Below are 13,068 nucleotides of genomic sequence, written 5' to 3'. Positions count from 1 at the left end.
CTACAGGTTTATCATCTGTAATCAATTGTCTTGATTCTTTGCTAGTTTTTTTTTTTTTTTTTTAACCTGCAGGTTCATCTGCATACTTTCTCTGTGCTTTCTTTTTTATTTTACTTCTTTTTTATTTATTTCTTTTTCTGGCCAAGTTATTCTTGTCCAGTGTATCTAAAGCACATTCTTAGAAGAGCTGTGCATTAGGTTTGCAGGGGTTAATTTCGGTCGGGAAGTGTTTAAGAACTCATTGTTTCTGGCTCCTTGCGTGAGGTCTATTGAGGCCAAGGCTTCAAAACACAGGCTGTGAGGGACTCCACCCCCCCCCCCCAGCTTTGTGAAGCACTTCTGGTTGAGGGAGCTGGCGACCCAGCCACGCCCTACCTCCCATTCTCATCTCTCCTCCAGGGCCCCTCTGCTGTCAGGAGCGGTGGTCGTGGCAGAGGTGGGAATGGAGTGGAGGCTGATCACTGTAGCACTTGGGAAGGTTGGACCCGTGGGCCAGAGCGTATTTTGTGACTGGCCATGCTGGTTTTGGCTTCCTCTAGCCTTCAAGTCACACAAGTCACACAAGTCTCATCTGTGACTGCGTTTCACTGTGCTGAGTTACAATAAGCTATGGTTTGGGGTAACACTTTCTCAAGACATGCATTCGATCGCCAACAATAATTGAGCACCTACTATGTGCCAGACACCAGGTGAGGGGGAAGAGATGCTTGGATCTGCCCTCTAAGGGTTCGCATTCCAGGGGCCAGGCAGAGAGGACACGCATGGGGAAACCTTTGTGGCACAGCACCACACAGGCCTGTAAGGCTCGTGGCTGTCATTTATAGAGTGGCTTCTGTGTACAGGAGTTTACAAGCATCGCCCCTCATCTTTGCAACAACCCACTGGGTAATCATCTTCCGATTTGAAGTACAGAGCAAATGAACTCAAGCAAGGTGTGTGGCCCCTGTGACACAGCTAGTGAATGTCTGTGTCAGAACTCACTGCCAGTCCTACCAGGCTTTAAGTCCTGTGTTCTTTCTCCCACAGCTCACGTCCACCGTGAAGATGCTTGGGTACAGGCAGCACGGGTCGAGAGATGGGCTGGGAGGCTGGCCCAGCGAGCGGTGTGACAAGAGCGTCCCGAGTGCCATGGGAGGCAGTCAGTGGTGGGCCTTCTTTCCTCTCTCACAGCTGGTTGCTTCTTTCTCTTCTCTCTTGGTTGTTCTCTTTTCCCTTCCATGCTCATGCCCAGTTCTGGGAGCTGCTGCTAGGCCGCTACAGACATCGTTTAACCCTGCGGGCAGCCCCCCTGGCACATGGTGCCCGGGGAGAGAGCTTAGGCCCAGTAGCTCTTTGTTCTCTGGGGTCTGTGTTCTGCACCTGTCTTCCTTGGGGAAGCTCATGTTCAGGTTCTAACAGTTTCAGTCCTTAGGAATGACCCCTTTTTGGGCCTTGAATGGTCTCCTTAGTGGTGTGTCCGTGAAGATGCGAAAGGAAAGTGTGCTGGTGTGGAGCTCAACTTGGTTGGACTTGGAGGTCCTCTCAGTGCCAGTGGCCCCAACCTAGGAAGTTTAGACCTACACCTTCAGCCGTGGCACTACCAGGTGAGCATGGGATGCTGAGAACCGGGCCTTGTGTAGGGAAGAGTCTGTTCAAAACATTGATGTACAAGTGTATCTGTTAGGGTTCTCTGGTGGCAAGCAACAGAAACCAACTCACCCTCGACCAAAGACCGAGGAGGATTTACTGGAGGGCTGCTGGCTGGTTTATAGGATGGAAGGAAAAGCTGGAAGATCAGGTTGAGAAAAGATGGCAACCAGGGAGCCCCGGAGATCCCTGCCTCTTTTGGGAGCCCTGCTGGGGGGTCTGCTCCAGCCACATCCAGTCTTTGTCATGTCCATTGGCCGTTGGTAGCCACAGTTGAGTCCTGTGCTGTCAGAGGTGGCAAGTCCCATCCGACTGTATCTCATGGGAGCGGGGGGGGGGTCCCTCAAATGGATTCCCCTCTCTACATGGGGATTGGTCTCTCCCTGGGGCACAAAGGCAGTCAACCACCTCAATGAGTGATATCTGCGATCATACATTCCAGAATATACATCACATGGTCTTTTTATTTTTAAAAGCTATATTGAGGTGGGTGTCTGAGGGGCTCAGTGGGTTAAGTATCTGACTCTTGATTTTGGTTCAGGTCATGATCTCAGTCTTGAGATCAAGCCCTGTGGTGGGCTCCTTGCTGAGCATGGAGTCTGCTTGGGATTCTCTCTCTCCCTCTTCCTCTGCCCCTCTCCCTTGTTTGTGCACACACACACTCCCTCTCTCCCTCTCTCAGTAAATACGTTTATAAAAAAATTTAAATAGCTATATTGAGATATAAAATTCTACCATTTTAAGTGTACAGTGCGATGATTTTAGTAAATTTACAGCATTGTGAAACCCTCACCACAACTTAATTTTAGTACATTTCCATCATCCCAGTATCATCTCTTGTATTCTTCTGCATTCACTCCCTGGCCTAGGCAACCACTGATCTCTTTTCTCTCTTATTAGATTTGAACACAGGTTCTTGTATATTCCTGACTGGTGTAATTTTCCCTGGATATTCTGGGAACTAAGCTGCATATGAAAGGAAGATAAACCCAGTGGCATGGATATCTGGATCTTGCTGGTCTTGGTTTTCCTCCTTTTCACTTCACAACTTCTCTTGTCTCACCAGGACCATGATGTGGGAGAGTTTAGTCCCAGTCTTGATGCTGCCACGATTTAACTCTCACTCTCTCTCAGCCTCAGTTGTGGAACCTTCCAGGCCTCAGTTCCTCATCTATAAAATTAGGAAAAGGATTTGACAAGATAGTAACTAGTGTTCTTTCTATCTCCAGTGATCAGGAATGATGATCTTTTTTGGTAAAGTCTTTTGGAAAAAAATTAGTTCTTGATTTTATACGCTTTCTTCAATCAGGACTAGAACAAAACATTAAGAAATTATTCTTTAAAATTCACAAATGAAGCAGTTCTTTTTATTTTGTATTGGGGTATAGTTGACATATAACATATTAGTTTCAGGTGTACAACATAATGATTTGATATTTGTGTATATTTCAAGATGATCATCACAAGAGTTCTAGTTGTGTTCTGCCACCACACGTAGCTACAGAGTTTTTTTCTTGTGATGAGTACTTGTAAGAGTTACTCCTTTGGAGACTTTAAATATGCAGTCAAGTATTATTAACTATAGTCACCATGCTCTACATTACATCCTCATGCCTTCTTTATTTTATAACTGCAAGTTTGTATCTTCTGACTCCCTTCACCCATTTCACTGGCCCCCACTCTACCTACCTCTGGCAACTGCCAATCTGTTCTTGGTATCTCTGTGCTTTTTTTTCTTTCTTTTTTTGTGGAGTCCACATATAAGTGAGATCATATGATAATTCTCTTTCTCTGTCTTTCTCTTTCTTTCACTTAGCATAATACCCTCAAGGTCCATCCATGTTGTTGCAAATGGCAAGATTCCATTCTTTTTTATGGCTGAGTGATATTCAATAGTGTATATACCACATCTTCTGTCTCCGTTTGTCCTTGATGGACATTTAGGTTGTTTCCATGTCTTGCCTATTGTAAATAATGCTGCAGTGAACATAGGAGTGCAGCTATCTTTTCGGTTAAGTGTTTTCTTTTTCTTCAGATACGTACCCAAGAGTGGGGCTGCTGGATCATATGGTAGTCATCAGAGGTGCACAAGGGTTCCCTTTTCCCCACATCCTCACCAACACATGTTATTGCTGGTCCTTTTGATTCTAGCCATTCTGATAGGTGTGAGGCGATACCTCATTGTGGTTTTATTTGCATATCCCTGATGATTAGTGATATTGAGCACCTTTTCATGTACCTGTTGGCCATCTGTATGTCTTCTTTGGAAAAATGTCTGTTCAGATCCTCTGCTCATTTTTAAATCAGGTTGCGTGTGTGTGGTTTTTGTTTGTTTTTTGTTTGTTTGTTTTGCTATTGGGTTATACGAATTATTTATGTATTTTGGATATTAACCACTTATTAGATAGATGATTTGCAAATATTTTCTCCCATTCAGTAGGTTGCCTTTTCATTGTGTTGATGGTTTCCTTTGCTGTGTGTACATCTGAAGTTCTTAAAGCCTAAGGCTGCTTAAACTGCACGAGAGGTTTGCGGCATCATCTATATGTATATATAGACAAAGGAAATTAATTGGGAAACTTTCATTCTCCTTCATGCTTTCTGCTTTATTCAGATATTTATGGAGCTGGACCTGAGGCTAAGCAAGGGAGGTAGAATCCTGAAAAAGACCAGGGCTCTTCCCAGATGGAGCTTGTAGTCTGACTGGGCTAAGCCACTGTGAAATTGTGGCACAGTTAAGTGACAGGAGACAGGAAGTTCAGTGCATAGAGGCAGGGAGGGGCCGGGTTGCAGAGAGGGGCCTCTGAAATGCCACCGTGAGAAGTTTGCTGTGAAAAGGTGCTTGGCAGCTGGCTTAGCCAACTGACTGCTAAGAAGCACACATTTCATCTTTTGGGGGAGGACACATTCCAGCAAGTTTGAAGGTAGAGATCTGGGTGGTTGACACGTTTTGCGCGTCGAAGCAGACCTCTTTTCTCCCCTGGCTCTATCCATTTGTGCACACGGGTTAACCATAGCCTTGGCTTTTGCAGCGACCGGAGATGCGGCAAACGTGTGGAGGCCGGCTGTTGGCACAGCAGGCAACTGAAGGGTGGTATTTTTCTGACAGGGAGACTTCCTTAAGTTTTGTAATTTATGGTGTCTTTCAATATGAGATTTTGTTTACCGTTGCCCTAATTATACCTCTGATATATTGTATTTAGCTTAGTGTTTTAATTTTGTGCTCATGTCTACAGGTAGTTTCCCAAAAGGTACCATTAAAAAAAATCTCAGGCAATGTTTTATAGCTCCTGCAGCCTACCTGCAGCTTCCTAAAGTCAAGGAAATGGGTTTCGGGGACGCAGACTTTCTCTCATGGGTTCTTGTGAATATTTTGACTGTTTATGAAGTGTGAGGTCTTGATTTCCTGTCTGCCAAGTATTATCCTAAATTAGCTCTGTCCAACAGAAGTATAATACTAGGCTGCATGTGTAATTTTAAATGTCCTAATAGCCACGTTCATAAGGCAAGAAGAAACAAGGTAAAAAGAAATAATATACTTATTTAACCCAGCATGTCTAAAATATCATTTCAATGTACAATCTAAATATGAGATATTTTACATTCCTTTTCTCCTAATAAGTCTTTGCCACCTGCTGTGTATTTTACAGCACATCTCAGTTTGGACCAGTGACACTTCAGGTACTCGATAGCCAAATATGGCAAGTGATATGGACTGTAGTGGACAGCCAAAGTCCGGAACCTTTCAATGGCTCACAGAGGACACAGGACAGAGCCTTTCAGGGGGATAGGAGAGACATAGCCTCATGATTTATGAGTGCTTAAGAAAATCATACATAGGTTTCCTCCTCTTAGAGAAACCTGATATGTAAAATTCATCTTGACAGGAAAAGTAAAGCAGGAAGTGATTATTCATGTTACAAAAGAATTAACCACAGGATTCTTTAAATAGCAAGCTCCGTTAGTGCACTGAAGAATCTGACTTGATTTGCAAAAATGTGATTGACACTTGGCATTTTGGTAGCATCTTTGTTGGGCAGAGAACTACCTGCCATTATAAAACGCAAGCTGGGCAGTCGGTGTATCACAGCTTTATTGAGCACCTACTACAGGTCATGGATGCTCATAGGAGAGAGAACAGAACTAAGAGCTGAGGGTGACCTGGACCCAGAAGGCATTTAGAGGCTCCCTGGGAGGATGAGACACCTGTGCAGCCACCACCACATGGAACTGCCTTAAGGCCAGGGCCCAGGGAGGCCTAGGGGCTGGAGGAGCCGGAAAGGTGGTATGAGGCAGTCAGGCCCCCCCAGCTGGGGCTGAAGGCGGACAGGGTGTATGTGATGCCTGAAGTGTCTAGGAGCTTAAAACAAGTTTAAATCTGGAAAGACCAGATAGGATATCGGGAAGACTCAAAAGCCATGCGGTTATGCTTTTTTTTTTTTTTGTAAATTTTTTTGAATGTTTTATTTATTTTTGAGAGAGAGCGCGCGAGCAGTGGAGGGACAGAGAGAGGGAGACAGAAAATCCAAAGCAGCCTATGTGCTGAGAGCAGCAAGCCCGATACGGGGCTCAAATTCACAAACTGCAAGATCATGACCTGAGCCGCAGTCAGACGCTCAACCGCGCAACCGACTGAGCCACCAAGGCGCCCCTGCAGTTAGCTTTATTTATCCCCAAGCCCCCAATTCCTAACCCCCAGCCTTACAGTAAGCGTCAAGTAAGATGTGTCCTTGGGCTCATCACAAGAGAGAGACTGAAGCAAAAGCAGGATGTGTTTCTCGTCAGTTTGTGACAGCAGACAGCAGCTGTTTACTTCCTAGTAACCATCTTGAAGCAAATTCCTTTGTCCTCTTCCAGCATCATTTTGGTAAGGCCCGTGTACAGAATAAAGTGAGAATTGCTGTTTAGGAAAGAAGCAGCAAGGTTGTGTTCTGGAAGTTGATGGGGTTCTGACTTCCCCAAAGTACACAGGGTTCAAGTTCAGTGTCTAGATGGACCCAGCCAGGTCCCATGTGCTGCTTCCCGCCCCCGCCCCTTCCACTCACCGTGATCTCCTGTTCCCCTCAGACAAACTATGAGCTTCTGTCTGCAAGCACTAATGGGGTCAGCCTTGGGGAGCATAGGTCAGTGTTCCAGGCCTTTTCTTGGTTAAAAAAAATACCTATTATTAAAAAAAATAATCGAGTGGTTCCATGTATATATTTAGTTACAGATTGTATGCATGTATTATTGAACTAGTTGATTGAGAAAACCCCAAAGAAGCTTCTAAACATTTATTATTAGGTTTAGCGGACTCTGGGAAAACATGAGATTGAGTGTTATAGGAATTTGGACATTGGTGGAAAATGAAGACCTTTGTCTTCATGATTCAGGTACGTACATTTAAATATCTTGCAATCAGAATAGTTCCATACTATAACCAGGTAATTTACACCCGTATCAGCAGTGGAAGACAACCTGTATTCTCAATTGTCCTGATAATTCAGTCGTGTCCCTGGAAGATCTGGTTGGCTTGTCCTCGCGCTCACCTCCCAACATGGCTGGCCCAGAGCTCACACCAGGAGCCGAAGGCAGCAGCTGTGACATTTCCTTGTTTCCTTGCTCCCATGTTGACTATTGTCTACAACCCCTGATTTCTTCACACAATTCTTTTTAAGCCTTTCATCCATTTATTGAGGGGTCATAGCCATGAAGAGGCTTCATCAGGAGGCTGCCCAGCTCTGCAGACCTTCCCCCCGCCGGAGCCACAAGCCGGCTCTGGCTCTAGCAGGCAGCCTTGTTGAGGGGCCCTGCTGGCCTCAGGCTGCTTCCTGACCTAGAGGCTGGATGAAGGAACCGGTGTCATTTTTCAAATGGAATATAAGGGACGTTGAATTTTTGTCTTTTTAAAATTAAAATAAAACGAATCGCTGTTCTTCTGATTGTTTTTTCATGATATCAACTAATCCCTGAAGTGAGTGCATCCCACTTTGGAGAGCACTGGCTCAGAAAAATGAGCTTAACTGCTTTGCTGAGCTTCAGGTTCTTTAATTGGGAAGATGAGCATCATAATATTGTGAGGATTAAATGAGATAATGCAGGAGAAATGTTGGGCACAGAAACATTGGTTACTGCCGGCTCAGTTCCATTTGCAGAGCTTTAGTGGATCCCTGTCTGGGTCATTTGAAGAAAGTTGGTTTAAAAAAAAAAATTTGTTTTTTACGTGTATTTATTTTTGAGAAACAGGTGAGACAAAGTGTGAGTGGGGGAGGGTCAGAGAGAGAAGGAGACACAGAATCTGAAGCAGGCTCCAGGCTCTGAGCTGTCAGCACAGAGCCTGATGTGGGGCTTGAACCCACAAACTGTGAGATCATGACCTGAGCCGAAGTCGGACGCTCAACCGACTGAGCCACCCAGGTGCCCCTGAGGAAAGTTGGTTTTTAATTGACCTGGTTCCAATTGTCATGATGGCTCATTTTAACTGCTGGGGAGCAGAGCATGATGCAAGAAAATAGGAGTGTTTCTGCCTTTGTACTTGTCAGGAACCAGGAAAAATCGGAAAAAGTTGCTTTGTTCAGGCTCTGATGCTCTTCCTTTTTGTTTACAAGTGATGAGAAGGGGGTTTACAACTCAACTTCATCCTGGGAAGATTCATGACAGCTAATTTTGGAATGGAAATAATGATCCAGGCAAAGAAATTTCACTTTGAGTTGCTTGTGAATTGGCCAGGGTCTTCTGATCTGGAAGCATTTTGGGAATTCATCCCTAATGGAGACACAAAGCCCATTGACAGGGGGCCCACTCACCTACCCACCTTTTTCCTGGAAACCTGCCCCATTGTATTGAGGTTTCCAGTCATCTGTGCTTTTTTGTTGACTACTGAAGAAATCTTTGCCAAACCCAAGATTGCTAAGGTTTTATCCTGTGCTTACTTATGAAAGTGTGGTACTTCTGGCTGTTAGATTTAGGTCTGTGATCCATTTTGAGTTGACTTTTGTGCTTCTTACAGAGCTCATTTAAAACTTTTCCTCTTCTATTTCCATAATTTCTAAGTTGCTAATTCACCACCTGGGGTTTCAGCAAATTTTCAGTATCCTTGTATTTATTCATTTGCCATTCATTCATTCATCCTGAGCTGCAAATATAGAAGGAAAAGGACAAGAGGTTTATTGGTTGAGGTGGCTATGAGGCAAGTCCCAAAGCATAGACGAGTTGCATAATCTATCCATGGACGAGTTAACATGCTTGGGATTGCTTAGCTCTGCTACTTTGCACCTGCACTTTATCAACAAGTCGCATCTGTGTCGTCTCTTGCCTCCACCTATGACCAAATGTAAAAAATCACCACAGATTGGGGGAACACTTTAAAATGGTGCTGCTGCCTGAGAAGCCCTCTGTTGACAGGGTAGTTGTCCTGAGGGTGTCTGGTCTTTCCAGATTTACCCTGCAGACATAAGCAGCCAGAGACATTGGCTTGGCCAGCGGGGCCCTCAGTGTCAGCTGACTTAGTACATCTTGTGGCTGAGAGATGGGCATTATTTCTTTAGGGTGGGAGTTATTATCATTTTGCATGCCTGAGGTCCAGGGACGTTAACATCACACAGTTCGTCTTTGCAAGGCTGGGAACACCTAAGGACCAAACCTGCGTGTGTTATCTGCCTTCTTTGCACTTGGGAAATGATGCTGTACTCCCTCCGGGAGTGCGAATGTGATTGGCCTTCTGTCGTTGTGTGGTTTCCCCTCTGAAGCTCCTGCTGGCCCTGAGAACCGTAGGCCACTCTGCCGGTCCCTGACCACGGACCTGCGCTTTGTGGTTTCTGTGCGACAGGCCTCAGGTTAACCAAAATCAGGTTGCTGTGTGGGGTCCTGTTATTTTAAGTACTGGTAGAGGGGAAGTCCCTTTAATAAGACTTTACTGATCTTCCAGGGCTGGTGGGCCTCAGACTTCTCCAAGATCTGATCTAAGGTGCTCTTTTTTCTGTCCCTGTTCCTTTCAGTGGAGGCCATAGTGGAGTTTGACTACCAGGCCCAGCACGACGATGAGCTGACGATCAGCGTGGGTGAGATCATCACCAACATCAGGAAGGAGGATGGAGGCTGGTGGGAGGGACAGATCAACGGCAGGAGAGGTTTGTTCCCTGACAACTTTGTAAGAGTGAGTACAATGTGAAACCCTTTTCCTGTCTCCTCTGTGGGTTCTACTGACCAAAACTGTGGGGGGCACTTGGGTAATTTCATGGGGTCATGTCGGGGATGAGTTGACAGTTTGACCTCTTGTGTGCTATCAAGAAGAGCATGTATAGCTTCGCACTAGGTATCTAGAGATAGCCATTGTGAAATCACTTTCTTAAGGCCCAGGATGTTCTTTTTAAAAGTGATGTGTCACTTAGAAAATGCTGGAAAAATATAAGGCTTGTTAAATTGTTTTATGTACTTGTTCATTTACTTTGATGTTTGAAAGGAATTTAACCCTTATCCATTCCATTCAAAATGAAACTAGTTTTTTTAAAATTGAGTCGTGTGTGTGTGTGTGTGTGTGTGTGTATATATATATATATATATATATATATATATGTATATATATATCAGAAACCTCTTAGCTTCCTTTGGCTTAAGAGTCATCACTTGGGTAAAAGAGAGATAGAGGGTCAAGAAGTACTTCACAGGCCCAGAAAAACAGACCACTTTTACTCCCTCCCTTCCCTCCACCCCCACTGGACTTCATTTCCTTTTATTGTTCTCCCTGGAGGGCATCTCTATTTTCTTGCGTGGACTTTGGTCTTTCTTACAGAAAGATCTTACCGTGAAGTATGGCAAATGTAGAAACTTTAAAGAGAAGCTGAGAGGGTTTTTCCCTTGTCCTTGACCTCCTGAGGTAAGCTCCTCCCTCAGAGTGCCCTTGGGGAATCCACAAAGGTTAGTGCTGAATGGAGAAGCTGGCCAGGCCAGTGATTCGTCCTATGTGGGTCTATCTTTGCCTTTTTTTTTTTTTTTAAAGCAGTGAACACTGTGGTTCAGTTTTGTGCACCTCGACCTTGTGAGCTCCAGGCTTTCCTTTACAGAAACCTTCAAAGGTGGGGGTGGGGGTGGGGGTGGGGTGGGGGGTTGGATTAAATAGGAGGTGGAGATTCAGGAGCACATCTGTCCCAGTGAGCCCAGGGTGATCTGTTGAAGTGCTGAATTACCATACTGCATACCTGAAACTAATACTCCATTGTGTTACCTGAAATTAAAATTAAAACTAAAATAAATCTAAAACTAAACTAAAATTAAATTAAAACAAAAACTCAAAAAAAGTAAAATAACCTTCAAGGCTCCTCACACCTGCCATGACTTACGTCAATGGGATGCTTCACAGAGGGAATTAATTGGAGACATTTGGCACATCTGGAGGGAAAATTATGATTAAATATATATTATTAAATGTTAATTATTAAATATTCAATATTGTATATTATGTACAAAATTATAAATAAATATTAAATAATAATATTATATATATATTAGAGAGGAAGAGCAGGGAGGAGAGGCAGAGGAGGGGGGAGAGAAAAAGAGAGAGACAAAGAGAGAGAGAGACTCTCAAGTAGCCTCCACACAGTGCAGAGCCTGATATGGGGCTCGATCCCATGTGTTTGGGATCATGACCTGAGCCAAACTCAAGAGTTGTGCACTCAACTACCTGAGCTACCGAGGTACCTCATGAGGTGAACCTAGTTTTGACTTTTATTTATTTATTTACTTACTTACTTATTTTAGAGAGAGAGAGAGAGAGAGAGAGAGAGCATGAGCTGGGGAGAAGCGCAGAGGGAGAGAAAGAGAATCTTAAGCAGGTTCCACACACAGTGTCGAGCCCCATGCAGGGCTTGATCCCACAACTCTGGGATCATGACCTGAGCCGAAATCAATAGTTGGACACTCAACCAACTGAGCCACCCAGGCCCCCCTTGTGTTGACTATTTAAGTCAAGTAGCAGTCAGATTGAATGTAGAATTCCAGTTATGCTGTTTTACACCTTTGTATTCATATTGCTTTTTTGATAGGAGTGGTATTTTCCTTTCCCCTTTGTGGCCATGAAGCATTGAATAAAATCTACTTTTTCAGGAATGTTTTAAAAATTATGCCCTTTGCAGAAGTCATCTAGGGGTTAATTACAAAAATGTAGCTCATTAGTGTTAAGAAATTACATGCTGCACAGTTCTAAATAATGGTTGGAATTGAGTAAAAAAAAGGGGGGGGGGCGGGGAGAGACGTCACCTTGAGGCTGTTCCCTGTGGGAAATACCAAGTAGGCCTAAAAATTTTTTCTGCCATAAACTTCCTATCTAACACTGGAGAAGACAGGATTGTTCTTACTGGAAGGGTTGTGTGCAGAAATCCCCAGGGCTTCTCCTGTAATTCAGTGGTACCAGACCATGCCTAAGACCTATGGCTGTAGGGAGCAGGTAGTGTGGGGGTGCTGGGCCCAGAGAAGCAGGTGTCCCCCTCAAAGTGACTTGAGAGCTACATGGGAGGGTTTTATGAAAAGGGATTGATCGTGAAAAACAGTGTCCAACTCTTGGGCCCTCTACCTGTACCCTGCCCCCAGTCTAGAACTAATAGGAACCCACTTCAGTCTTTCCTTAGGATCTTGCCCCAGAGTAATCTTGCTCACATTTCATTTTTTTCTTTTTTTTAAGTTTTTTAAATGTTTATTTTTGAGAGAGAAAGAGACAGAGACAGAGCACGAGCAGGGGAGGGGCAGAGAGAGAGGGAGGCACAGAATTCGAAGCAGGCTCCAGGTTCTGGGCTGTCAGCGCAGAGCCCAATGTGGGGCTCGAACCCACGAACCATGTGATCATGACCTGAGCTGAAGTCGGACACTTAACCGAGGGAGCCACCCAGGCACCCCTTGTTCTTTTATTTTTGTTGTGCAGAGGCTGGGGACAGTTTTGTTGGTAACACGCTGAATGACTTGCTTTTTATAAATAGTTGTAGGAGTACAGACTTTTTTTTTCTTGGACTACAGTTGAACCTAGCAGCTCTTTCCCATTTTAAGAGTAGGAAAATATTATATCTGGGCTATCACATATTGACTCTGTTGTACTGATGTATAAATGGGGGTGTAATTCTTTTGCCCTTCCAAACAAAACCCCCAATTTTGGGACAAGGACTGCCCTTGAATTTGAGCCAAATTCTAGTGTAGCAGGAGGGTTTTTCCAGATAAAAGCTTGGTGTGAAGATGGAGGAGAAAGGAATGAGAGAAGAGGACCATGGGAAAGAGAAAGGAGGATCTGGGAAAGAAAGAAGAGGACTCTGGGAAGGAGGTGAAGACTGTGGGGAAAAAGAGGAAGACCCTGGGAAGGAGGCGAGGACTATGGGAAAGAGAGAGGAGGACCCTGGGAAGGAGGCGAGGACCATGGGGAAGCGAGAAGAAGACCCTGGGAAGGAAGGGAGGACTGTGGGAGAGAGGGAGACCCTAGGAAGG

General features: G+C 44.6%; 1 protein-coding gene across 4 annotated transcripts in view; it reads left to right on the top strand.

The window, feature by feature from the left end:
• SH3KBP1 (SH3 domain containing kinase binding protein 1) overlaps window positions 1-13,068 on the top strand; it is a 328,594-nt gene that overhangs the window by 40,437 nt on the left and 275,089 nt on the right. For 3 of the 4 annotated variants that reach the window (XM_049643565.1, XM_049643564.1, XM_049643561.1), the window contains exon 2: window positions 9,603-9,760. In XM_049643565.1, coding sequence (XP_049499522.1) covers window positions 9,603-9,760 — 158 coding nt within the window. The remainder of the gene's footprint in view (window positions 1-9,602; window positions 9,761-13,068) is intronic. The other variant, XM_049643563.1, reaches the window with a different exon arrangement.

Source organism: Panthera uncia, chromosome X (genome assembly GCF_023721935.1).
Source record: "Panthera uncia isolate 11264 chromosome X, Puncia_PCG_1.0, whole genome shotgun sequence".
NCBI lineage: Eukaryota > Metazoa > Chordata > Mammalia > Carnivora > Felidae > Panthera > Panthera uncia.
Note: the sequence above shows the minus strand (reverse complement) of the source record. Positions and strands in the feature narration are given on the sequence as shown.